The sequence below is a fragment of the Centroberyx affinis genome, unplaced genomic scaffold (genome assembly GCF_046629955.1).
Source record: "Centroberyx affinis isolate AG114_WGS23_722 - 3 ecotype Tasmania unplaced genomic scaffold, CSIRO-AGI_Caff_v1 ptg000243l_1, whole genome shotgun sequence".
Classification (NCBI taxonomy): domain Eukaryota; kingdom Metazoa; phylum Chordata; class Actinopteri; order Beryciformes; family Berycidae; genus Centroberyx; species Centroberyx affinis.
Window position 1 is genome coordinate 345,648 of NW_027278927.1, and position 26,804 is coordinate 372,451.

Consider the following 26,804-nt stretch of genomic DNA (forward strand, 5'->3'; position numbering starts at 1 on the left):
TGTGAGAACTTGGGGAGCCGAAGAAAATGTCGGTGGCATCGCAGTAAATTACTAAAGCAGTAAGGCTTTAGAGGGAAAAGAGAAGTAAAAAGTGTTGCTTTTCGGACTAAACTCAACATAGAAGAGAGGAGAATTGAAGATCGGGTTGTGAAAACAAGGTGTGAGCACCAAATATAGCAGTTTTGGTAAGTTTTATCCCTTCAAGCGGCTCATGTTTTTGCGCTGTTGCGCTGCGTAACAACATGTATTACAAAGTAATAGATAAATGTATGTGTTTTACTACATAGTTGCAGTCCTACAGTATGTTTTACCAACGCATGTGTTGCTTCATAAATAGTACAACTAGTGATTTTTGGGGTTAGACTACCATGTTGCATGCTGGTGACTACTATGATAGCAACATTTGTTTTGTTTCTTCGTCGGAGTGATGCCCGATAACTTTGCTAAAAAGTATTCGGAGCAAATATCTCCAGTGTTTGGGTGTAAATGCGCGCTCTGGTTATCGGTTTAGGATGATACTCTTGGAAAAGAAATGTTAACTTTGCTTTGGGACTTAGCCTGTTGTTGATGGAACGAGCTCTGCGTCCATATTTTCATAACTTTTCTTTTTAGTTTAGCTAATTTCTGCCAAATATTACAGTGCTGTACAGGTATTTGGCAGGGATGGGCTTTGTGTGACACGTAGCAGAGGTTCATAGCAGTGTTTTTGGAGTTTCGTGTGTGTTTTTGGGGAAAAGGTGCCTGGGGTTTGCAGGCCTCAGCCTATAGTCGCTCCCATAGGGTAACAGAAAACAGACATGGTGAGCTCTGCCAGATTTACCCCCATATCATCGCTGGAGTGCAGTGATGTAGTGCTAACTTAAAAGCTCCAGTCGGTCATCATCACAAGGCAAGTAACCATTAATATAAACACAAATCAACAATATTTTCAGGAAAGTATAATGCTTTCCCCCTTAAATGCCCTTTCTTCCTTCAACTCATCAGTTTCATACTGTTTACTATGATGCACATGCATTTACGATTTAAAGATTTATGTCACCCTAAAAATGTGGGTACAGTTTATTGAAAACATAAATTAGGGTTAACTGGGTTTAGATGGGTTTAATCTCCACTACATCCCTGTCTACATTTTCTTTATTAGCTTGTTTCTGCACAAAATGGAACGAGCAGATTTTATTATACGCATAAAGCAAACTATAACAACGCTAATTGCGTGTATTTCTAAAGTCCCAGTCCCCCTCGCCACCAAACCAAAGTCCTAGTGTCAGAATAACCTAATTAGGGCCTCCAATAAATTGACAGCTGCTCAGCTATTCTGAACCATTAGTGCAGCGCGGAATGCAGCATCCTGCCTAGCTGTCAAGAGCCTCTCTCTATACTTCTGATATCATCCTCTTCTCATTCAGGGATGATTTAATGAGAAAATGTTTGTCTTAATCCTTCGAGGCTGCTAATGAGTCTTGGCCGGGGTGTCAGTCACCGGGGCCCGGTTTGAGAGAGAGAGGTAGGGGGGGTACATGGACACGGAGGGGGCTGCAGGAACAGCCGCAGGGGCTCAAGTTTCCAACCCCAGGTGTCGTTTTGTTATTTGGATTACATTTAGCCCCGACTGGCTCGCATGGAGAAACCTCGGCAATTCAGTGACAGACATGGCATCAGACAAGAGGGCTTGATTGTTCCCGCTGAATCAATGTCACTTGGATTAAAAGTCGAAACGAATGGCCTGGCCTCCTCCAATTAGGCGCACAGCATAAGGGAATTAATTGGTCTTGGGGGGAAAAAGGAGCCTCTTGTTGTTTAGTGGCGGGGTTTGTTGTTGTTGTTGATCATCATTGGCGGTCGGGTGGATCAAAGTTGAACTAATTGATTCCAGTCTGATTATCTGCCTGTATCTCACAGTCCTTGACCTTATTTGTTTTCTTATGAGGAGCCATTATCTGTCCCTTGCACAACAGAACTGTACACTGTAAAAACTCATAGTGCAATCAACTCATCTTTATCCATTAACACAATGTATATAGATGTGTTTGTCAATTTCAACTTAAAAGTGCTAGTTATGAGCTTCATGACTTAACATCATGAGTTCACATCTTGTGACTTCAAATTATGAGTTGAAAGAACACCTTATAAAGCATTCACTAAACTCAACACTGTTAGTTTATTAGCAGACTTCCCAGTATGCATTGTATTCGGTTTAACTCTCCAGAAACTCTTCCTTCTTCTGGTTTGAATGAAGTTACAGGATAGAGACTTGTTATGTATGTATATTTGGTGAATCATAGGTCATTTTCTGATTTAAAAAAATGGGAAAATTCACAATCAATTTTCTCTCTGATGCACATGGAAAGTACAATCCACTACAAGTAAGTGTATTGCAGCTGCAGACTATATGCTGAGCTGTGTATTAATCATGTAATACAAGAGGAACTGAAACGCAAACCTAGCAAACCTTGTGAAAAAATAAATAACACTGGATTTCAGTTTATCAGTTAATGCATTCAACTTGGAAACACAAATCAGCATGACTAGACATTTGTTGATTGAACTTATTGTCTTAAGTTCACTCAGTTAGCTTTTCTACATTAGAACAACTAACTAATGATCTTTGACCTAACTATTCAGTACTACTTAAGTCAACTCACAATTTTAAGGCAGCACGGACACTAACTTTTTAAAGTTGAAACAATACGTTTTATTTTACAGTGTAGTAATCAGTGTACAGTGTAGTATGCACATATAACAGCAGATCTTCAAAATGTCATGCAGCTACTATGATACCACAGAAAATCATGTAGTAATACCATAGGGGATAAAAAATACCATCAAGAAAGTTCACCATAAACTCACTATTGAGTACAGATGCACTATAAGTCCCTATAGAAATGTTATAGTAATTTTTGTGTTTTTTGTTAGGGATATGTTGATGAATGAAAAGCATCCAGGCTGCAGTTCCATGCCAAAACAATGGACATTACCTGGAAGCAGAAGACATAACATAGTGACAGCCTATTAGAATGTTCCTGTTGTTTTGGTTGTTGATCACTAAAGGCCATGTCCAGCTGTAGGTGAATCTCAACTATTGGCCAGGAAATTAACTTTTTTTGTCCAGTGGTTCCAGATGCTAATGCATGTCAAACCATACCAGCCACTTTCACCTTTAGACTAGGGTAGGAACTTGTAATTATGGTTGATTGATCACAGTTACCTGCCAAAGTGGCTTTTAGAGGAGACAAAGCTGCCAAATTTACCACCATTTGGCTAGTGCCTGGTAGTAATTTACCATCCAGGCTTTAGCACCATAGCTTTCATATGTATCACAGCCTATAAAGATGAATTACTGTGTGGATTTAGGTATGCGCCCAATGGCAATAGTGTTTCTCATTCATTGCTTATTTTGGTTCTGACATTAATTCTGCCATTTTCAAGTATGATGTAATGTCTTCATATCTGTTGAAGGATAGGCTTTAACTTGTTTGTCTCTTGCTCTGCACAAGTATGTTGTGTTTTTAAATCATCCACATGGATAGTGGATGTAAATCTCAGTCTGCTTTAGATAGAAAAATGCATTTCAAGATAACAAACAGGCAGTGATTCCATAACGATTGCTATTCCTGCTGGCTCGACTCCATTTGACTTGGATCCTCAGTTTGTGACTGTATGCCAAAGTTCCCAAAAGTTTTGCCTGTGGTTCTGGAAGACTGTATTGTTATTTTAGAGGGTGTAACGTTGGTGTTAATTGACAAAGGAGAAAAAAAATCCTTCCTGAGGGTATGCTTTCATCTCTACGACAGCGGGTACACTCATGCAGCCATAACAGCCTGCAGGCAAAATCTGTGGGCCTGCGTGCACGCCCGTGTACGTACGTGTGTGTGTGTGTGTGTGTGTGTGTGTGTGTGTGTGTGTGTGTGTGTGTGTGTGTGTGTGTGTACCTGTTTTTTTGTGTGTGTGAGTGATAGTTCCTGTCCGATCAGGATTATCTCTTCACGCTGGAATGTGCTGCCTGTCACTCTGGTCCTGAACCTGCCTCCGCTGAGGATCACCTGCGTGGTCGTGTGAAGTGACTGCGTCCGAAAGAGAGAAGGGGCGAGAGAGGGAGAGAAAGAATGTGTGTATGAGAGAGAGAGAGAGAGGGGTAGTTTACATTTCATATTTCAGAGAGGGTTTTGCTGGGATAACTTATTTTTCATAAACCAGCAACGCACTCATTGCCAAATAAGGCCGCCTGATATCCCCGAGCTGAACATTATTGGCCTGTTGACATACGGTGCATTAGGCCTCGAGCGCTGACAGATTGTAGGCTCGGGCTCGGGCCTCGTGCCCCGGAGGGTTTCTGTGTCCAGTCAGACATGGAGAACCAGAGAGGGACACCTGGAGCAGCAGGTGGCCAGGGTCCAGTCTCCTCCCCTGGGGCTGCATACCTCTCCCCTCTCCCCTCCAGCCTCCTCCCTTTCAGCCAGGACCACAGAGAGGGGGGAGGAATGTGAGGTAAAAAAAAAGCGGGGGAATGGTGAGAGGAAATTCTGACCGAAAGTTATAGAGGCTAATAAAATAGGCGACGATCAAGCAGAATGAGATTGTCGAGACGGGGACAGGGAAGGGAGAAATGCGCCAGATGGAAAATGGACAGTTGAGAGACAAATGTGCGATTCAGTTTGCAACTTTCCCCATACATAACTCTATTTATTAGTTTTCAAATAACGTTCCAAGACCATATCTGGACATGCCCATCTTCGGTTTATGGCTATATCATAAAAAATAATTAGATCTCTCTTACCATTTTCATTCATTGTCTTAACGATCTAATAGAGATTATCCAAAGCCTTCTAAAGCAATTGAGTTGATTTGTTCCAGTACTTAAAGTAAAAGTTAAGCTCCTGATTGGATAATAAAGTTACCCAACCACACACACACACACACACACACACATTGTGTTGTTTGCCATAGTGAGACTAGTGGCGTAGTGCTCTTAGATCATTGATCAACTCCAGACTTGGTTAAGTAAGCAGTGTGTGTGTGTGTGTGTGTGTGTGTAGACAAATAGCTCTGTGTGTGCAAAGCAGATATTTGGACAAAGATTAGGGAGCGTTATTACGAGCCAAGAGCAACCCAGACACCCTCTAATAGATCATTCACACAAGCACAAGATAGCACTCTGACTGCAACCATTCAATGTCTGTCTCTCACTTTCTCTCACTCACTCACTCACTCACTTTCTCTCTCTCTCTCTCTCTCTCTCTCTCTCTCTCTCTCTCTCTCTCTCTCTCACACACACACACACAAACCTGAATTTTGCTTCATTTTGTTTGCTTGATTTAGTTTGGCGTTTCTGGGTCTACCAGTCAGTTTTTGTGCACATACTACAACCTGGAACAGGCCATCTTACTGTATTCATGCACTTCCATACACACACACACACACACACACACACACACACACACACACACATCGTTTTACAAGCTAGACTGTATGCATGTGTTTGTGCAGCGAAAGAAACAATAAAAGTCCCAGAAAACTGAAAGCGTCGAGGAAATCTGGGTTATGTTCCAGGGCTTTAACCAATAATAAGATTTCAAGTTTTGCCCCAGAGAGAAAAACTCATCATCGAAGAATGTCAAACTGGCAGGAGAAGACATGATTCAACAGAATAAATCACTGGGCACCAGATTAGTTAGTTCGTGGGCCCCTGAGGTTATCAGTGCTGGAATTTTCCATCAACAGTGCTCCTCTGTCTGCTGTCCAACTGTGTGCTTGCGTATGTGTGAGATTTTATTTTATGATATTTCAGAGCTTTCCCCCGTACGATAGAGAGCATCCATGCCCCTGACTGACAGGACAAATGGTAGCAATCCCACTCTGCTTTACCCTCTCTCTCACACACACACACACACACACACACACACACACACACATACACACACACACACACTAATCCAGCTTCTGAAACTGAGAGCTTTCTTTGAAACAAGCCTCCTCCAGCTGTTTCTCCTCTTAAGAAACTCTTTCAGACCCTGCAGTTTTCCCTTTATAACCATGGAATAACCAGTCTGTTACTGCTCCATCTAACACACAGTTGACGCTCTGCTCTCTCTCTACTCCACATTTCTTCTCCTGCTCAATTTCCTGCCTCACCTCAGTTGTCTAATTCCTATTCATATCTGTTTTTCATATAACTTTACAGTCTTTCTCTTTTCCCCTCCCTCCTCTTGTTTCACATAACTTTACAGTCTTGCCTCATTCCCTCATCTCTCTCTCTTTCTCCCTCTGTCTCCCTTCTCCCTCCTTCTCTTGCTCTGCCTTATCTCAATTTCCTAATGCCTCCTCATATCTGTTTTTCATATAATATTTCACTCTCTAGCCATTCCCTCCCCCCTCTCTCTCTCTCCCTCTCCCTTCCTCTTCCTCCCTTCATCTCCCAGAGAGAGTTATAGGAAAGTCGGGCCAGGCTCTCTCTCTCTCTCTCTCTCTCTCTCTCCCTCTCTCTCTTCTGGATCCTGCTGAATAATGGGGAGAAATTGCTCTTGATTTATAATTGGTTCCATTCACTCTGATGCATGAGCTGCCAAAGGAGCTGGGGGCCCCTTTAACCCCCCCATCCCTCCCTCCTTTTGCCTTCTTCCCTCTCTCCCCTCAATCTCTCCCTCTACACCCCCCCCCCCCACCCCCCTTCCCTATGATGGAGGAACACACAGGCAGTAGGCTGCATATATGCACGGCTATGAAAGTCTGTATGTTTTTAGCATGTATGCGTTTGTGTTTTATCATCTCAGGACACGGATAAGTGGTAGTCTGTTTTTTTTGTGTTGACATTTGGTGTTGGAAAAACTTCCTGAGGTTTGCATATTTATCCTCTGTGAGTATACTTTTACCATGTAATCGGAGTTTGTGTGATTGCTTGCTTATGTGTCATCAAGTGTGCGTATGTGTGTCTTGCGAGAGAGAGAGAAAAGAAAGAGAGAGAGGCAGAGAAAGAAAGGGTGTGGGTAAATGAAATATGTAACAGCGTGTGTGTGTGTGTGTGTGTGTGTGTATGTGTGTGTGTGAGAGAGACGAGTACTGTGAAATCGTGGGCATTAGTTTGGCCCCAGCGTTGTATGGGAATGATTAGGTAGTGTGTGACTATGCAGTGAGACTCTTGGCGCTTGGTGAAAGCTTCTCAGAAATGGTCTTCGTTCCCCAGAGAGTCTTAACACACGTACACTAATGCATGCACACACACACACGTTTTCTCACTTTCTCACCCTGAATATATTGCACTAATCTTTTTTTTATATACTGAGCATATTATGAGTAGAACCAGGCTTTTGTGTGCATGTGTGTTTGTCTGCAAGTGTGATGGGCTGCTGGTCCGTGCGTTGCTGTTTGGTGTGTGGAGTATCTGGCTCAGTCTCCCTCATGAGGCACGATCCCGTTCCCATGGCCTTGGTGGGCATGCTGGCATCCCACGCCGGGCGCAGGAATGTCGGTGGGTGTGTTCACCACGGCACCGTAATTAGCTCTCTGCGGTTAATTCGGCTTCGTTATCTAAATTATGCAAATGCAGCGGTGCCTAATTGATTAGAACGCCCCCCCCCTTTTCCATTGCAGGCCTGTCCAGATCCTTCTCGTTAATCCCCGAGACGCTCTGTAGCTCGTTAGTGTCGGAGAGGGGGGAGGAGGGTCGGGCATATAGCTCGTTAATACTTTGTGAAGGGTGAGTATGTGTGTGTGCGTGTTTGGGGAGGGGGGGGGGATTTCTCAACCTCGTTAGAGATGCTTAGATGCTTTTGATGTGTAATTTTATGGCATGAGAACGAGTGATGGCTCGAGTGGAGGATTTGGATCGCCCCCCTCTCCACCTGTTGGGCAGAGTCCCGTGCCAAGATAAGACTTAATAATAAGAATGTTCTGTTCTTGTCCAAGAAAGCCCGTCGCTGGATAACGAAGTGATGGATGGGAATAGATTTGGATTTGATCTTTGCCAAGTTTACTGCATGTGTGAAGTACAGGAGAGAAGTATGGAAACAAATGGTCAGCATTATCCATGGCAGGATGAGGTAGAGAATGCCACATCTAGCAGTTGGCGACATGGTAAAAATATCGTTACCATATTTTTCGTATTTTTGACACCATGATGATACATGGTGGAATTTGTTTTTTCCAAAACAAATTATACTTTCTGAAAATTGCATGACTCTAGGATACCAAAACAGTCAGTTCCCACAAGTTTCTCCTCCATTCAGATGGTTTGGTCATTATACTGTGGAAATCTGTTGAAAAAAAAACATGATCATATTGTATAAATGGGTAACAAAACAAACAATGAGTTATTGATAACTATGGTAATAAACAAATGCATACATTTGTTCGTACTTGTGTACCGCCCAGCCAAATATGAATTAATGCTGTTAGACTGTTGGATGATGAAGCTGATCGAAATCTCTCTTCGTCTATGTGTAACTTTCTAAAATCCTTGCCTGCCCTTGTCTTTGTTGCCTTGTTGTTCCTCTCTCCCTGCATGTTGGTCTGGTGGGACGGAGATGCTGGTAGACTGGGTCGTGTTTTCAGTTTGTTAAGCACTCGCTGGGTCCTCCTCATCCTCTCCCACTCAGCACAACCCCAGCCAGACCAAGAGGCCAGCAAACAGATTGACAGAGTGAGGGGAAAATATGTTGGGACATTCAGCGACGCTCTCACACACGCTCTCTCAAACACACCCTCTCATTGACGAGGCCCTGCTCTCTCCTCCTGCTCGCCTGCCAGTTGACATCCCCTCTATTAATTTGAGTCCCCGTTCTGCTTTCTCAGTCAACCTCTCCACCCTCCGCCCCCCGCTGCCCCCGCAAACCCCCTTCACCCATCTCACATCAATCCCCAAAGGCATTGAACACCCCCCCCATCCAAAAAAAAACTCTCCACACACTACTCGCAAACCTCTTGGTCATTGAGCCCCCCCTCTCCTCTTTGGCCATTGAGCAGGGCCCATCAGCTCTTCCCCGGGCCCTTCAGAGTAGCGTCTCCCCTTTCTCCGGGGGTCCACGGGGTCTTTGTCCGTGCGCCGGCTCACTGCTTTACAATGACTCTCCACTCTATTAAGGTGCGTTCTGCCTGTTAGCGTCGCCAGGGGCAACCGGCCTCCCGCATGGCAGCTATGCAGCGTGGCATTGTGGGCCGCGGGCCCGAGCGGGGCAGTTGAACCCCGGCACTCCCCACACTTGACACCGCATGTGTTTATCTAAAGGGGGGGCTTTGTGGTGTTTGGAGAACCTCGAGGGAGGGGGGCCAGGGGGTGTAAAAAGACGTAAAACTGGGGAGAGAAAGGGGGGGGGTAGAAATGGAGAGAGGCAGGAGGGGGGGGATGAGGGGTGAGAGGTGATAAATATTCAACAGCTCAGCTCCTCAGAAGGAGTTACTACCCTGCCCTGCCACCCTCCCTCTCCCCCTCGCTCTATGTCCTCTCCATGCCAGAAAGCAGATGGAATGTGAGAGCGCAGGGAGGAGGCTCCAGTCTGGTTTTATCCAATTAGCAGGGTTGTCAAAATGAATTTATCCACGGAGGCAGGGGGACAATGGGACCGGCAGTGGCCCGGGAGAACAGGGGCCCCGGTTCCTTTACTTAGCACGCTCACAATGAACTTCTATCAAGTGACTCTCTCACACACCGACATATATGGCTCTCACATACCTTCACACATGATGCATGCCTACACACCATATTCACATACCCATGGTGCACACACACACACATGCACCTGTATTAGTGAAGCTATCCAGTAGACCTAAACAATTTACCCATAAGCATGGTATAACTCTCTTATAATCATACTTCAGTGACTCATATAATCATATTTCTGCACCAGAACAGGCTGATTTGAACAGCTCTCTTCTCCCTGAACTGACACTGAAGTATGTTTTCTACAAAAAACCACAAAACTACTCCCACAAAGTATTTGCCATGCAACGTTGTTCCTCAGTGTTAAGGCAGTAACCCAACAGGCGCACACACACACGCGCACACACACAGTCTATTGGTTCCTAAATCAGTGGTGCTGTCTGTCTGTATGTTCTGGTTTTTATCAGTCTTGCTGATGCAGAGGAGGCTTCTCTCTCTCTCTCTCTCTCTCTCTCTCTCTCTCTCTCTACCACTCTCCCTCTCTGTGTGTGACTTCTCTGGGAAGGATAGATGGAAAAAGTTGGACATAGATGTCAGGCCAACTTTTCATCTTGAGGCAGGGTATCTGCTAAGCAAACACAGGACCCAGCTGACTAATGAATCAGACAGACAGGCTCAGAGGAGTAAGGCTGTTTTTAGGGAGTGCTGATGTACAAGGGGCCTTCTCATACCATCGCACTGTTATCACAGGGCTCGCTCTCTGTTTCTGTCCCTCCTTTTGTCTCACTGTCGCTACTTTTCTGTTATTGCTTGTGTGTGAAAGAGGGAGCGACAGAAATCGACAGAAAGAGGGGTGTTAGAAAGTGTAAACACTCATATACATAAATATGTAGACTGTTCAAAATTTGTGTTCAAAACTGGCCATGTGACATGTCCCGAGGCCTAGTTAATGTGTCCCGCTGTGTGTCCAGTTGGCAGATTCACCAGTGTGGTTTACGGTTAGTGACTCTCACAGTTGGGACAGGTGCTTGATACAGATGTATGTGTCTTTTATGGGCAGCTGTCCTGGGTTGTGTCCATACGGCTCCCGGCCGCAGAAGCCACAGGAGGCAGTAGCACGCTGTTTGTTTACCGAGGCAGCCCACTACTGATGGGCTGCTCTGAGTGAGCGAGTGAATGAATGACTGGGACACAGAGGACGTGTGTGTTTTGGTGTGCGTCTGACAGCAGTTGTCGGTTTCTGTTTATGCCATGAGAATAAACTATGTAGAAATTGTTTATGTGCATTTGTAATATGCAATTAAAATGCAACGGTGTAGCGTATGGGTGAGTGTGGCAGTCGCTTAGTTAACAGCCGTTTTTCCATCAGCACACTGGTTTGCTCATTTTCAATAAATGTGCCTGGCAACCAAACATTTTTACTGGGGCCATTAGATGATGAAGTTGCGCTGCTGTAAGAGTTTCCATTCTCTTCACTGTCCTGCTTTGGCCCCTCTGTGTGTGTGTGTGTGTGTCTGTGTTTAGTTGCTAGTCTCTGTCATTGAAGCTTGGAGCTTCATCAATCATTCCCTTGCCATAATAGGATCAGGGCAAATATGTGTGAGAAAGTTGTGTGTTTCCAATTATATAGATGCAGCACAATGTATCCCCTTGAGTATGTGCATGTTTGATGACATGTATGTGTATGACGGATAGAGGGAGAGAGAGAGAGGGGGCGAAAGAGTGTGTGTGTGAGAGAGAGAGAGACAGAGAGGGAGAGATTGAGTCTGAGAGCTAAGGACCACCCTCCTCATCCTGACGGGAAGTTGTTAGTTTAACCTGACAGGAAAGAATTCGGGAAACTTGGCAGGGAGCGACAAGGGAGAGAGAAAAGCTCCCCTCTCTACATTAACTGTTAATAGACTGACCATTACCATTAGTCCCTCTCTCTCTCTCTCTCTCTCTCTCTCTCTCTCTCTCTCTCTCTCTCTCTCTCGCTCTCTCTCGCGCTCTCTCTCCTAGTCTTGCTTTCTCCTAGTCCTCTCCATTTTCCACCCTAATACATACTGCACTGAACTATAAAAGAACCCTCTCCACACACACACACACATTCTCCTCTCTGCTGTGATATATATTTCCCCCGTCCCCCTCCCTGTCCTGCCTCTCATTAGTTGTTCTTTGTGCCGAGCGCTGAATGCAGGCTCTGTGTTTTCCCTTCTCCTCTCCTTCCCTCCCCACCTCCCTCTTCCCCTCCTCCCTCCTCCTGGACCCTCTACCTGTATCAGTTACACCTGAGTGGGAAGGTGCGGGCGGGGTGGGGTGGGGGGGGTGGGGGGGTCAGGTTACGGCCCGCAGAATGAGGGCGCCCCTTTGATGAACATAGACCATTGCTGGGTGCGGGTACAGGCGGAGAGAGGGAGGGGGGGTGGAGGGGAGACAGGGTCAGCGGCGAGATGGGGGCTGACAGAAAAGAAAGGCTTTATTTGTGTCTGGAGTTGGGCTGCTGAGGGTACCGCAGAGTGCACTGGCTTGCCTGGGTTGTGTTTCGCTCATAGCTGTGTGTGTGTGTGTGTGTGTGTGTGTGTATACAAGTGCGATAGAGGGAGAGAGGAGTTTCAGCCATGTGTATGAATGAGCATGAATGGGAGTTTTAGTGTTTAGATCTATCTGTATGTTTCCAAGCGGACTGTCAGTGGTTTTATGCTCTGTGCAGTTCTGCATGTGTGTTTGTGTATGTGTTTGGTTGTGTGTGTGTGTGTGTACATGTGTGTGTTTCAGTCAGTGGGACTTGGCTTACACTGTTTGTTATGAGTGTACCAAGTCTGTATATGACCCTCTAACCTTCCTGTGTGTGTGTGTGTGTGTGTGTGTTGCAGGGGGTAGTGTATGGAAGATGTCTGGAAAGCTGGACTGGACTCCGTGGATGAAAAAGAGAAGGGCTCCAGTGTTGTGCGCTCTGGCTGCAGTGCTGCTGTGCTGCCTGCAGAGCGGCGCCTCTGTCTCCGGTGAGTATGAGATGATCGCTTACTGTCAGCACAACAACGTGAACAACATTTGTTTATGTTTATGTTTGTCTTATGCCATGCACCTGTGTTTTATCCTCTCTCATTCTATATCTTTCCTTATTTCTTTCCTTAACCTCTCAGTCTCTTTCTGACTCTCACTTTCTTGTTATCTCTTCTTTTTCTCTCTCTTACTCTCTAAAATTGAGGCTGCCTGCAACAACTGCCTTCTCCCTAAAATGTTGTAAAGTAATAATCCGTGAAATTTTCATATAAACACTTTTCCGTTTTGCTATATTCTGTCGCCGATTGCTATGAGCACAATAGTGATTGAACCTATACCTGGTTCATGAAAGCTTTTACATTTGCTACATTTACTGTTCAAAACACCTGGCGCCAGGTAGGTCTTACCAAGGAAAAAGTCCTCTGGTGCACAGAAAGTAGTAGTAGGTAGTTAGCATGAGCTGTGACAGCCACCATGAACAGACAAAGAAAAGAGCTCCACCTACAGAAACTCAAACTTCATCAACAGAAAATCCAAGGAAAAAGTTCTCACAGTACTGGACACGCTGTTTGATTAACAAGCAGTTTCTGGGAAGTGCAGTGCAAAAACACCACAGCAATGAGCGCTTAGCAACAAAGATGGAGACAAAATAATAATAAATAAAGAATCTCACGGATTACCACTTACCACAAATTTATAGTCAGAAGTAGTGCAGTATGTTGTTTTCCTAATTTTCATCTTTTAATCAGAACAGTGACTGTATGCAGAGTTGTATAAAGTAAAAAAAACACAAAACTGCAAAGCTGTCCTAATATTTTTTATTTTGCTGCTAACTGCTGTGTATGATCTCCTCCCTGTCAGACGAGGTGCCAGTGTTCACTGAGGAGCCTCTGTCGGTGGTGCAGAAGTTGGGGGGCAGCGTGACCCTGCGCTGCAGCGCCCGGCCCGCCTCCGCCAACATCAGCTGGCGCCTGAACGGCCAGGGGCTGGCGGACGGGGACCTGGACGTGTTGCTGGGGCCCGGCACCCTGGTCATCCCCACCCTCTCCAACCTGACGCTGGGCAGATACCAGTGTGTGGCCAGCACCGCTGCAGGAGCCCTGGCCAGTGTGCCGGCTAACGTCACCGCTGCCAGTGAGTAGCCACCCACACTAAGCTACAAAAAACAAACACAAACACACTGGTCTTTTATGTTTTTCGGAGTATCCAAAGAGCGCCTTTGACTTAATTTTCTTCAACCAAAACAAAAACACAGTTGGAAAGGAGGGGCTTGTTTGCTAACATTTTTCTAGAACACAACACTGTAAACTATGTACTTTTCCACTGCCAGTGGATAGTCTCAGTCTGCTGATTTTACAAAGGTACAGCTACAGTTTTAGTGCTCATGGTTCTAAAACCATCCTGACACAACATTGATTAGTGATGATAGCAGTGTGCAGTCATGCAGTATTCACTCTGCTTTTATGCAGGGTCATACAGCTCTAAGGCCCATAGTGTGTATTGATCTAACGGGGTTGAAGTGAATTATTCTGGATGCTGACATCTTTAGTGCGGTGCTGGACTGAGTGTGCCGTGTTATATTTGATACGCATCAGGGGAGTGGGAGCAGGCTGAGAGGGGGCCTGAAGCGGTGTAACCTGAGCCGGAGGAATGGAGGGGACCCTGGGGCCGGGGCCGGTCAGAGCAGGGCTAGGGGACCGGGGCCGGGGCTGGGGCCCCTCTGCTCCCCACAACACCACATTCCTCTCCACAGGGCCCGACAGCAGGGCTCGCCTGAAATTATGGCCTCATAATTGGGCAGAGGGCTGTTTGGCAAAAGTGGGGAGATAAGGTTGTTGTGTGTGTGGGGGGGGGAGGGGGTGGAAAGAGGATGAGGGCGTATGATTGAGTAGAGCACACTATTAGATGCAGCAAGAGGGCGCGACTGAGTGTACTCCCTCTTTTGTGCGTTGTGTGATGCATGAGGCTGCTGTAGCTGGAGAAACTGGAGGTGTTTCAGGCCAGTTGAGACAGGATCCTTCCACAAGATGAGACGTGATGTCACATTCTCTGTCTCCTTGAAGCCCTCCATAACCTTACACACACGCACACACACTCACATTCTCTTCCTTCACACATTTTTCACTCTTCGCCCCGTCGCTCTCTCTCCCTTCCCACCTCTCATTATCTTTCACTTTCTCTCTTTCTCTCTCTCTCTCCTCTTTTCGTTATCTCTGCCTCCCTCCCCGTTTTCATTTTTCCTCTCACTTCTGCTGAGCGTTATTTGTCAAGCTGTGTGTGTGTTTATGAGAAAGTGTGCAGAGCTTTATGGACAAACCCCATATGTACACAAGGCATTAAATATCATTGATAGATCCAATAGTCGATGAATCATGTTGAGGTAACCACATGTGGAGCCAGACTGTTTGCCCCCCCTCTTCTTCTCTAATTTAATAACGCTCTCCCCTCGGCCACCCTCAGACCGCCTCAGGAATCGCTCCACAGGGAGTGTGTGCGTGTGTCTTTCCATGTGCGTGCTGTTTTCCTCTTAGTTATATATACGCACATGTTTTTTGTGAGTCTGTGAGTGTGTGTGTGAGCCGGATCAAGATAGTTTGGTTCCAGGCCCGCTGTAAAGAATCTGTCTGGACTCTCTCCCACTGGGACTGCGCTGTTTTTGGCATTATTTAAAACTCCTTGCTCGAATTCCTTTGTAGACAATCAACCTCCCTTTGCGCCGAAAACAGAGACGGGAGAATCTCGACATGTATCTGCACAACACGAACGCACGTTACATAAACATCTTACAGTTCATACACACTCACACACACACACACACACACACACACACACACACACACACACACACACACACACACACACACACACACATACATGCAGGCCTCCTACCTCCACACATAAAGATGATGAATGCACTGTCTCCCAAGAAATATTTAAGTCGGCCTTGCCAAGCAGTCCTGGTGAGGGAGGTCTGCTTCACTTTATAAATACCATCAATCCTCCATCCCTCTTCTCACCCGGGGCCAGCAGGATGCACACACACACACACACACTCACACACACACAAGCTCACATGCACGCACACACACCTGAGAGGCACCCATGCGGGGTTTGTTCCTGTGAAGAATGCGGGGTGGTGGTGGTGGTGGTGGTGGGGGGTTAAAAGGTGTAACTGGAGGAATTTGGGAGAAGCAGGGAGGAGGAGGAGGTGGTGGGGGGATGGGAGGGTGGGGTGGGGGTGGGGGTGGGGGGTAGAGAGGAGGAGAGCAGGCAGGGGGTAGCTGTAAAAACAGGGCCTGATTGATTTAGCAAATGGAGCGTCACCAGGCCTCTCTTCTTCAAGGCTCCACCCCCACACTCCACACACGCACACACACACACACACACACACACACACACACACACACACACACACACACACACACACACACACACACATATACACCACTTAGCATGACATGTCCTGGGATTCTCATCTCTCAGGATAGGAGTTGAAACGGAGTGGGAGCATTGTGTACGTGTGTGTACATGTGTTTGTCTGTGTGTGTAGATGGTGGTGGTGGAGGTGGGGGAGGGGGAGGCGGGGGCGGGGGGTCACCTGCCAAAGCCGCAGACCCCCATGGCCCATTTCTCCCATTAAAGCCAGCCAGACAGACAGACAGAGACACAGATCCAGCATGCATGGTGAATAGATCAGATATAGAAACCCCCCCCCCCTGCTCTCCTTCTGCAGTCGAGCGCAGTGAAGGTGTTTGTTCAGTGCGTTGAGTAAATCACTTCACTGTCCCTATCAGTAGATACCGTGGCCTTAACTAAACTTTGCTTATTGAGTTAGAGCTGTATACAAAGTCTCGTCAGCCGAGTGTATATCCCGCCGGCTCGGTCTCGCCTGTTTGCCAAAAGAGCGCTGCCGGTCCAAGAAAAACACGTCAGTTATAGCACCTCTGGAAAGAATGGAGAGAGGCTGTGTTTGTTAAGAATAAATCAACAAAGGCTGGTAGACGTTTAATTAGGTTCTCGGAGAAGTTTTATTTATCTTTCATTTCACTGTTGGACTGCTTCATGACAAATCTCTCCATTTGTGACGTTCTTTTCACTCAGCCGCTCTTTCTTTTTCCCCCTCCCGCGCCGTTCCCTGCTCTCGTTTCCTTTCCTCTGTTGCTCCTTCTCTCCCGGTCTCATTTTTGATTCCTTCTCCTTCTAGACTTTTAAAATGGCAGCGTCTCTCTCCCCCGACTCCGCTTTCTTTGCGTTGCGCTGTTTCCTCCCAATCCAAACTGGTTATCTTTCCCTGAAACTCTAGAGGATGGACACCTCTCACCTTTGACCCCGTGGCCAGGCCTCCAGGCCCCCATGTGGGGGTTTAGGGGTCAGGGGTCAGATGGGTGTCTGTGCTGTGCAGACTGTGTGTCTGCGGGACGGAGTCGCAGCACATGGCCTCAGTAATCCCACTCCCCATTCCCACAGAACCTGAACCACGCTAACCAGAGCCACACTAACATTAGACACAATTAATGAGACCAACTCGAATGCTAGATACTCCCATTTTACATTTTAGGAGAGTTTATTTAAGAGTGAGGAAGTCAGAGCCACAGCGCCCTGACAATATTCCCGTGACTTTAGAAAGATCATGTTAGAGGAAAAGTGTGAGGAAAAGAAATACAAATAAGAGCTGTATGATTTTATTTTTTTTGAAGATAGAGCATATTAGATTGAGCAGAGGAGGAAGTTGTGGGAGAGGAGTTATGATACAGTGGGGAGAGTGAAGTGAGATACACCCAATATGGACACAGTGCAATTACTTTAAAGTTTATTATTGCTCAGAATGAGAGACTCCATTGCGGTTTTCTACTCATAAAGCCGTGGGCCGACAGCTGCTGTTACATGTAATTTACACAATGTATTAGGATGAAGAGGGGTTGTGAATGGTTTTGCAGTTATATGGCAGTGAAGTGTGCTGACTTCAGTCTTCCCCGTCTGCGTGTTTTCCAGAGCTGCGGGACTTCGAGCCGGACGACCAGCAGGACATCGAGGTGGACGAAGGGAACACGGCTGTCATTGAATGTCACCTTCCTGAAAGCCAGCCCAAGGCCCAGGTCCGCTACAGCGTCAAACAGGAATGGCTGGAGACATCCAAAGGTACTGTGTTTTGAGGACTAATTCATTATGATCTCCCATAATTCTCTCTCTCTCTGCATCTCTCTCTCTCTCTCTCTCTCTCTGTCTTTCCACTTACCTCTTTCTTGACAATCTCTCTTCATGACTTACTGGAATGCTATAATCCCGCTATCTGGCCCATCGTAAAACCGGTGATAAGGGAATTATCTTAAGAATGTTGAAACATGGGAATACCCTTGTTTATTTTTCAACCATTTATTTCTAAGTTGCCTGGAAAAAAAAAAAAAGCTCCAGCGGTTTGCGGCCAGTATGCTGATGATGCCTGGGAGCTGTAGGTACTGATATCTGTAGCTTATCTGAGAGGAAATGAATACCACATTGAGGAGCGTTCCCCGCCTGCTCTTGGTCAGACTCTAGGGCGCCACCCTGTGGCCACTGCTGACAGTGCAATCTGTACAGTCAACAACCGCACTGTAATGGCACGTCCCACTCATGTTACACGCTGTGTCTTACAATAAGAGACTGGATTTTTTCAGTGGGTTTGTCTTTGTCCTGATCACATCTCTGTATAGTCTTGTATATTCTGCTTTATTCTTCATGCATTAAAGTAATAAATTGTGAAACCTGAGCTAGAAATATAATTTAATCAGTATTGCTTCTCTTCAACCCCAGGAGATGATAATTATTATTGAGAATCAAAACAGTTTAACTGTCCTTGCGATGGCTGTAACAGACAATAAAGGTACAGCTCTGATTCATCTGTGATTTTGAGCCCAATCTGATGTCTGTTCTTTCCTGCAGGAAACTACCTCATCATGCCGTCAGGGAACCTGCAGATAGCCAACGCCACACAGGAGGACGAGGGGCCGTACAAGTGTGCTGCCTACAACCCGGTCACCCAGGAGGTCAAAACCTCCACCTCCACTGACCGCCTGCGTATACGCCGTGAGTCACCGTGTCCAACACACACACACACACACACACACACACACACACACACACACACACTGATCTCAAGACCTAACACCAAATACATATTTATACATCACATGTATGCAGCATTACTAACACTAACTAAACATATATGGAAGATGTGGAACGTGAGGTACACTTTTCAGTTGTTTCAATGTGACTTTTATCATCCAATCCAAACAGACACACACATAAAACACACGTAAAACACACATAAAATACATAAAAATCAGATTTTATTCTCATAGCTATTGAATCTTCAAATCCGCATGTAATTCTAGATAGGCTTGACGCAATCCAGCCGGAGAGAGCAGGAAAAACTGACACAGACAGAGATTTATATAAATAGCCAGTGGAGATGCACAAATGTGGACACACAGCGATTTGATCTCACAAAACCCCTTCTTTTGGAATCAGATTTAAAAAATGATATCAAGATGAGCCATATTCACAGCCTGACTGTCCTTGTCCTTGCCAGGTTCCACGTCGGAGGCGGCTCGTATCATCTACCCCCCGGCGTCTCGGTCCATCATGGTGACCAAGGGCCAGCGGCTGGTGCTGGAGTGCGTGGCCAGCGGCATCCCCACTCCGCACGTCACATGGGCCAAGGACGGACAGGACCTGCGTTTCCATAACAACACGCGCTTCCTGCTCAGCAACCTGCTGATCGATGCGGCGGCCGAGGGCGACTCGGGCACCTACATCTGCCGCGCCGACAACGGCATCGGCTCGGACAGCTCCGCCACTGTGCTCTATGACGTCCAGGTGTTTGGTAAGTAGAGAGTGAAGTCAAGGGAAATGTGTATGTGTGTGTTTTGTGTGTATATGTGCACAAAAAGAGTACGAGTATGCACAGTTGAGGTGCAGGATGGTTTTAATAACTTTTTCTGGTTTCTGGTTTGGGATTTTGTATGATTTGTTTTGATTGTTTTGATTGTTTTTATAACTCTAAAGACCCTGAATTGATTTGTTAAACAAAGTTTCCCCTATAGGCTTTACGTAGTGAATGGAGTTAATTTTGCTTAAGTGAGTTTGTTCGTTGGACTCCACTGGCTACTCCCTTTCAAGAGTTTTCATGACTAGAGTTTTGTCTGTGTCATGGATTTAATAATTAGAGCGACTCCTGTTTGGCGGACAGAGAAGACAGGGGCAGTATGTAAGACTGGGCGGTGTTGTGTAAGAATGAGTGCGTGGAGACAGAGCGCTCTATTCTGCAGCATGACTTGATTGAGTGTGTCTAGGTTATGGATGACTGTTTTTACAGTGATTTTCTGTGTGTGTATGTGTGTGTGTGTGTGTGTGTGTGTGTGTGTGTGTGTGTGTGTGTGTGTGTGTGCGCGCGTGTGTGTTGTGGGCTTGTCTCTCCGCAGCTGGCTCTAATTAAAGCCAGAGAGCTGCTGTAGCTCTAATGAGCTCTGTCTCTCCCTGATTCACAAGCAGCCAACCATCAACTAGCTGGCCTGGCCTCGCCTGCCTGGCTCTCCACACCCCTGTCATACCGCCTATACACACGTGCACAATTGTGATTTTGCTCACACACATAGGCGTACCCACACGTGAGAATATGCATGCACACACACACACAAAAGCTACAACTAGGCTGGGTAGGCACCCTGTCTCTCTCCCTCCCTCCCTCTGACTCTCTGTCTCTCTGCTGTCTCCCTCAGAGCCTCCTCAGGTGACTGTGGAGCTGCAGCAGCAGGAAGTTGTGTGGGGAGAGACGGTGCGGTTCAGCTGCCAGGCCCGGGGTAAACCCGCTCCCTCTGTGATGTGGCTCCACAACGCCCGGCCCCTCGCCCCGTCTCCTCGCCACCGCCTGTCCTCCCGTGTCCTGCGCGTCTTCAACGTGGGCCCTCAGGATGACGGACTGTACCAGTGCATGGCTGAGAACGGGGTGGGCAGCTCCCAGGCCGCAGCCCGCCTCGTCACTCTGCCAACCGGTGAGTAGTTCAGTCAGATAGCAACAGATGTAATTCTTTTAATTCCCATTAGCTTTGATGATCTATTTAATCCAAACTTAACTCTCATATGTATCTTTTCAGGGATTCCGTCCCGTGGGAAGCTGCCCTCAATCTTGCGGCCGCTCAGCCCAGACAAGGTGCTGAGAGAGCAGGCTCCGGTGAGGCCTGGGGCCGCGGGGGCCATGCTTCCCCTAGACTGCTCCGAACTGCCTGGGCAGATCTTACCTGCGGAGGCCCCTATCATCCTTAGCCAGCCACGCACTGGCAAGGCCGACTTCTATGAACTCACCTGGAGGCCACGCCACGACGGAGGGGCTCCAGTGCTGGAGTACATGGTCAAGTACAGAAAGGTACTGCAAAGACTTTAGTGTTTGTGTTATCAAGTATAGTTTAGAGACCATCTCGTATTTATGCAATTCTTTTCTCAACAAGCCCCTACATGTGTGAATATAAATCGCCTAATCTTCTTGCTCATTCACACTTAATCACATACGCAGCCACTCCCCATGTCAGTAACTAAGCCCTGTTTCTCTGTTGTCCCTCCCTCACAGGTGGGAGACCCTCTAGGAGAGTGGACTTCCAGCAGTATCTCAGGCTCTCTGCACAAGCTGACCCTGGCCAAGCTGCAGCCAGACAGCCTGTATGAGGTGGAGATGGCTGCCAAGAACTGTGCCGGGTTGGGACAGCCTGCCATGATGACCTTCAGAACTGGCAAAGGTACACACCACTGTCACAGCAGCCATAAAGCTTTTATAGCTATACACACGCCACCAGGGCATATGCAGGGTACAGCTAACTCAGTAGCGATGGTGCCAGTCACTCTTCATCCTTGGTAGCATTTAAAAAGTCATAAACCTTGTCATAAACAATGATGGCTGACATCGTGGCCAGCTAACAAAAATACAAAACTATCATTTCGTCTATTCATTTCTCCTATATCTATTTATCCCTGCCTCTTTGTGTCTATGTATACTGTACTTAAGCTGTTTATTTAATGAAAAGACTTTAACATTTTGTTCAGAACGCAGTCCCTTAATTCAACCACTGATCCAACTGTTCACCTTGTTTTCCTGACGACAGGTCGCAGGGGTCCAGGAGGGCAAAACGATCCCCCGAAAACTGCTGCTGTTCCTTCGCCCAGCCTCTCTCGTAAGCCCCTCCCCTCTCACCCTGTACTTCACTGTGCTCCTGTAACTCTCCTCTTGTTAACTTCATGTATGTACTAACTATAACTAATTTCTACTGTGCTAGCCATAATTAGATAATATAAGACTAATGCTGTTAACCCCTAACCCTTCTCCTGTTGACTAACATGCACATTTCTCAATCTCTCTTTCATTTCTCTCACTGGAGGATGAACTCTCAGTAAGTTTTAAATGTGTTACCTGCTTTTTATGTTCTTGTGTGTGTTTGCTTTCACTGTCGTACTTGTGTGTCTGTGTGTTGTAGGAATGATTACAGATAAATAGTGTGTGTGTTTGTCTCCCATCTGACACGGCTCTTCCTTCGCCACAGCTCCGGAGGCCCCCGACAAGCCCACCATCTCCACGGCAACAGAGACGTCCGCGTACGTGACTTGGATCCCGCGCGGCAACCGCGGCTTCCCCATCCAGTCGTTTCGGGTGGAGTACAAGAAGGTGAAGAAGGCGGGAGAGGACTGGGTGACGGCGGTGGCGAACATCCCCCCATCGCGGCTCTCTGTGGAGATCACAGGCCTGGAGAAAGGTCGGCCTCCCATCTTCATGCTTCCATTAACAGAGCTGTTATTATTCAGAGCAACAGTTTGTACTGCCATGTTGGGGTGGGGTGTGTGTGTGTGGGGGGGGGGGTGTAGGATGTTGTACCATATAATTACAATGATGATGTCCTTCGTAATTACATTCCCATGACCCTTAAATTCATCAGCATAATGAGTGTTGTTACAGTCATTTCAGTAATTACTGCAATCAATCAAAACCATAACCAGATTGCAATCAACATTTCGTTTTCTCTCTGTAAAGAAAAACATAAAGGAAACTGAAAACAAACATCATTATTCAACACACAACATAGAGCCTCGTTGTGTGCAGCTCGCAGCCCCCAGAGACACTTTAGTAGTGATTAACCAGGCATGTCCCTCTCCCTGTAGGTACGTCCTATAAGTTTCGTGTTGTGGCGGTGAATGTGATTGGTTCCAGTCCTCCCAGCGCGCCATCTAAGGCCTACACAGTGGTGGGTGGGAGAACCAACGAGCGGCCTGTAGACGGACCCTACATCACCTACAATGAAGCCATCAACGAGACTACCATCATCCTCAAGTGGACGGTGAGTGAATAGAAGAAAGGAGCCGAAGTGTGTGTGTGTGGATGAAAATCTGTTTTTGCAGTGTGTGTGATTACAAATATTTTTTTAAATCAGTGTTTGTAAAGTTTTTATGTTATTCAGGTTCATGATTGTAACATGATTTTTTTTCCCCTTACCAGTACTCTCCTGTCAACAACACACCCATCTACGGTTTCTACATCTACTACCGGCCGACGGACAGCGATAACGACAGCGACTACAAGAAGGACGTGGTGGAGGGAGACCGCTACTGGCACTCCATCACCGACCTGCAGCCTGAGACGGCCTACGATATCAAGATGCAGTGCTTCAACGAGGGGGGAGAGAGCGAGTTCGGCAACGTGGTGATCCTAGAAACGAAAGGTGAGGGCATTACTTGTGTATTATTGAGTATTTGCCTGTAATGTAGACTCACACCTCGTTATGTTGTTGCCTCTTGGTGCTTTGGGCAATTTTTCAGGCCAATTTAGATGGGTCACTTCCAGAAATAGGCAACAAAGTGAAGGAAAGTGAGCCTGACAGCCAAATATCTGTTCAAATGTTTAACTGCAACCATGTGTTCCTCGGTGATTAATGTGTTGCCAGTCAGAGTCCTGCTAACTAATGTTTCCCCTCTTTTCCTGCGTCATCCTCAGCTCGTCTTAACCCCCAGCGGCCTGCTCCATCGGAGGCTCCAGCTCCAGGGTCAGGACATTCGGGGGGACTGGTGCCCCGGCCCAGCGACCTGCCCTACCTCATAGTTGGAGTTGTCCTGGGGGCCTTCGTCTTCATCATCGTAGCCTTCATCCCCTTCTGCCTGTGGAGGGCCTGGGCCAAGCAGAGTGAGTGTTGGTGATGATTCCTAATGCTCGGCAGCGATGAGTCTGTTCCCTCCTTGTCTGTGTAATCACGGCTCTCGTCTTGTACTCATTTCAGAGCAAACGTCCGACCTGTGTTTCCCGGCTGTGGCTGCCCCCGTGTCGTCCTGCCAGTACACCATGGTTCCCCTCCAGGGCCTGGCGCTGGTTGGCCACTGCCCGCTGGACCCCCACATGACCGCTCCGCATGCTGTCTACCCTCCGAATGGAGAATACACTCCTAACGGAAAACCTCATCACCCCACACACTGCCTGCCAGGACTGCACCAGGTAAGCCAGAATTCATAGACCTATAACTTATGTAGTTTGGTAACAAGATATCATTGTTATGAAAGTTTAGATTGTGCTCATATGTAGCCTTGAGAGTATTTTCACCTAGAGGCGCTTGTTTTTTGCAGGAGGAGGTGGATTGTGATATGGAGTGTGACACATTGTTACCACAGATGATGTCAAATGGACACTTGCCTGTCTGCCACTACTCTACCAGGTACATTTACATGTAAATCCTCATACGTATAAGTCAGTTTGCCTTGGGGTGCTTGTATGGAGTGGTGTCATCAAATAATTCATAGACAATCCACAAGTCGGGGAGCAAAAGAGAACGCTTGAGGCAGAAGAAACGAGGAAATCTTTGCAAATTTCTCTCTAATTTCTTTAGACTTTGTTGACCTGATATTCAACTGAAATTCATGACGTTGGAGTTCATAGTGCAGAAAACACAAATTTTGAGTGGATTTAAGTATGTGTATCTAAATACTCTTGCACTCCTGTCTTCCTTAGTGGTCCTGACCATCATCTACAGGATTGCTGCCCTTGTGATGACTCCACTCTTCGGCTCCTTGACACCTCCCACCAGCCAGTCGGTTCACAGGAACTGGGAGGTGATACCAACTTTTATGGTGTAGCAGAAGAGGATGACATCACTCGAGGTACGTCTCCTTTCTACCAATAGAAGCCATCGCTGACTAAAATAATTATAACAATAGGTCTAACAGTCATTGCATGTTTCCCTCTCACTACCAAATAGTCGATTTAAGTGACAAATCTGGAAAGTTTCTTCTCTTACATATTACAGTGATTCAATGCATGATGAAGACATTCAGATGATCACAAGATTTAGGTTTTATCAGCCTAAACATACGAGTAATGCTTTGATCTGAGACGTGTTCAGAGCTAAAATAAAAAGCTGGAAGAAAATCATTCAAAACCTAATAGATAAAAAGTATCTCAGCTCACTCAGACCCTAATGAGCCTGAAACAGTTTTTCCTGGTATTTTAAGGGTTTGAAGATGGAGTGAACCTGTTTCCGACATTGTTACTAGCTACATTCAAGAGGATATTTGCTATTTCTTGCCACGACACTAGACTTTGAAGTTGCTGTAGAGGGGCAAAGCAGTGACAGGCTTTTCATAGAAGAGTTTGATTTCTTCCAACCTTTCTCAAGACATGTTTCTATTTCAATGTTCACCGACTAATTTCTCTCTCCTCTCTTTCTTATTCATGTAGAGCCAGGTTCCTTTCCTCTTTTATCTCTGGAAGATGAAGGGATTTTCACCACATCATCTTCAACAGCTACAACGCCACAATCCCAAGATTCAACAATACAGGAAGTGAACATCCTCCCGAGCGAAGCGTCCCCAGAGGACGAAGGGACAGTAGACTCAACAGATGCATAAGAGACTGTCAAAACAAACAGAAGAAACAAGAGAAAGTATTTATTTTTGTATCAGATATTTATATATTTATGCTTTTGTACATAAAAGTGTTTCGTTATACTGTATATAAGGTTATTTTCATATTGAAAGAAAGACTCTTTATTCATACATCCTCCTCACTACATTATGGACAAAGGGAGTGTCATGTTGTGATGCTGAACTCATGTTGTAATCTCAAGTGGTGTCTGCATTTCTTGGGGAGGGAAATGAGTCTGAGATATTATTCCCTGAGTGAATATCAGTCAGGGGATCTTAAATCTGGAGGGGGATTCCTCTCAATTTAGCACTTCAGATCTAGAAACTCCTCACTCCTCAAGTCATTCCTCGCAGACCTCCAACTTTAGTGCTTGGAGTTGGACCTTAAGTACTTAGCTTTATGTACACCAGAAACAAAGGGACCATTTGGACCATCCTGATGCTGTAATTGTGTGGTGCTCCCTTCTCTGTTTTGCTCTGTGTTGCTTTACCAAGGTTTCAAGGTACAACTGTCCATCTACCATTTTGTATAGAAATAACACAAATGTATTATGCATTGTTCATCATTAACAAACTATTAACAAATGTATGCAACATAAAATCATTCTGTTTCAGTAGTGTTCAAAAGAGATTATATATTGTATAGTTATTTATTTTTTTGATTTTATGTTATTGAATTTTTTTTTAATCACTGAATGGGAGAGATTCTGGAAAATATCTTTTACTCAGTCATTAATAAGCTGAACTTTATACTAGACTGCAACCACTTCTGTGTTTACTGATTTGCTGGTCACCAAATGACTGCCAAGTGAGGGATCTTTGACAGGGGCGTCAGTATTATTCTTCCCTCACAGATTGGTGCATAAGTATTAGTCTTCGCAAGAGATGTCTGCGATCAAAATGAAGGAGATCCTGAATCTGTACTCCCCTTACAAGTGTAGCCGTTGCTGTGGTTACACATGCTGGAGCACTATTGCATGTAAATAAAAGCTTATGAAATCGACCAGGTTCTTTTGTGCATCCTTTCCATCTTGTACAATTACAGTGCGGTAGCTACATAGTCTGCACATATTCTGTAGTTATTATTAAACATGTGCAACATTATGATTTAGGTTACACATGCAGTAATTGTGCTATAGGTGCAAGTCAAGTATCCCTTTCCCCATTTGTTACAGTAAGACCAAACATAGTTTCCATAGATTGCAGTACTGTAGTTCAACTTCCACTCCAGTTGGAATAAAGACAGGGATGTGAATTTCATTTTTTTTTCAGGTTGTTTTGGACACACCACTCTCATTTATAATGTACA

At 46.0% G+C, this 26,804-nt stretch overlaps 1 protein-coding gene across 1 annotated transcript; it reads left to right on the forward strand.

Annotated features, from left to right (window-relative positions):
* Nucleotides 1–26,491, forward strand: boc (BOC cell adhesion associated, oncogene regulated). Its single transcript, XM_071544069.1, has 18 exons — nucleotides 1–185; nucleotides 12,445–12,573; nucleotides 13,436–13,708; nucleotides 17,567–17,713; nucleotides 18,494–18,637; nucleotides 19,143–19,436; nucleotides 20,332–20,604; nucleotides 20,707–20,975; nucleotides 21,177–21,342; nucleotides 21,706–21,774; nucleotides 22,141–22,350; nucleotides 22,754–22,929; nucleotides 23,088–23,310; nucleotides 23,583–23,768; nucleotides 23,863–24,074; nucleotides 24,203–24,291; nucleotides 24,585–24,733; nucleotides 25,311–26,491. Exons 2-18 carry the CDS (start codon nucleotides 12,462–12,464, stop codon nucleotides 25,478–25,480), a joined length of 3,162 nt encoding a protein of 1,053 aa, XP_071400170.1. The 5' UTR covers nucleotides 1–185; nucleotides 12,445–12,461; the 3' UTR covers nucleotides 25,481–26,491.
* Nucleotides 26,492–26,804: the final 313 nt, after the last annotated feature.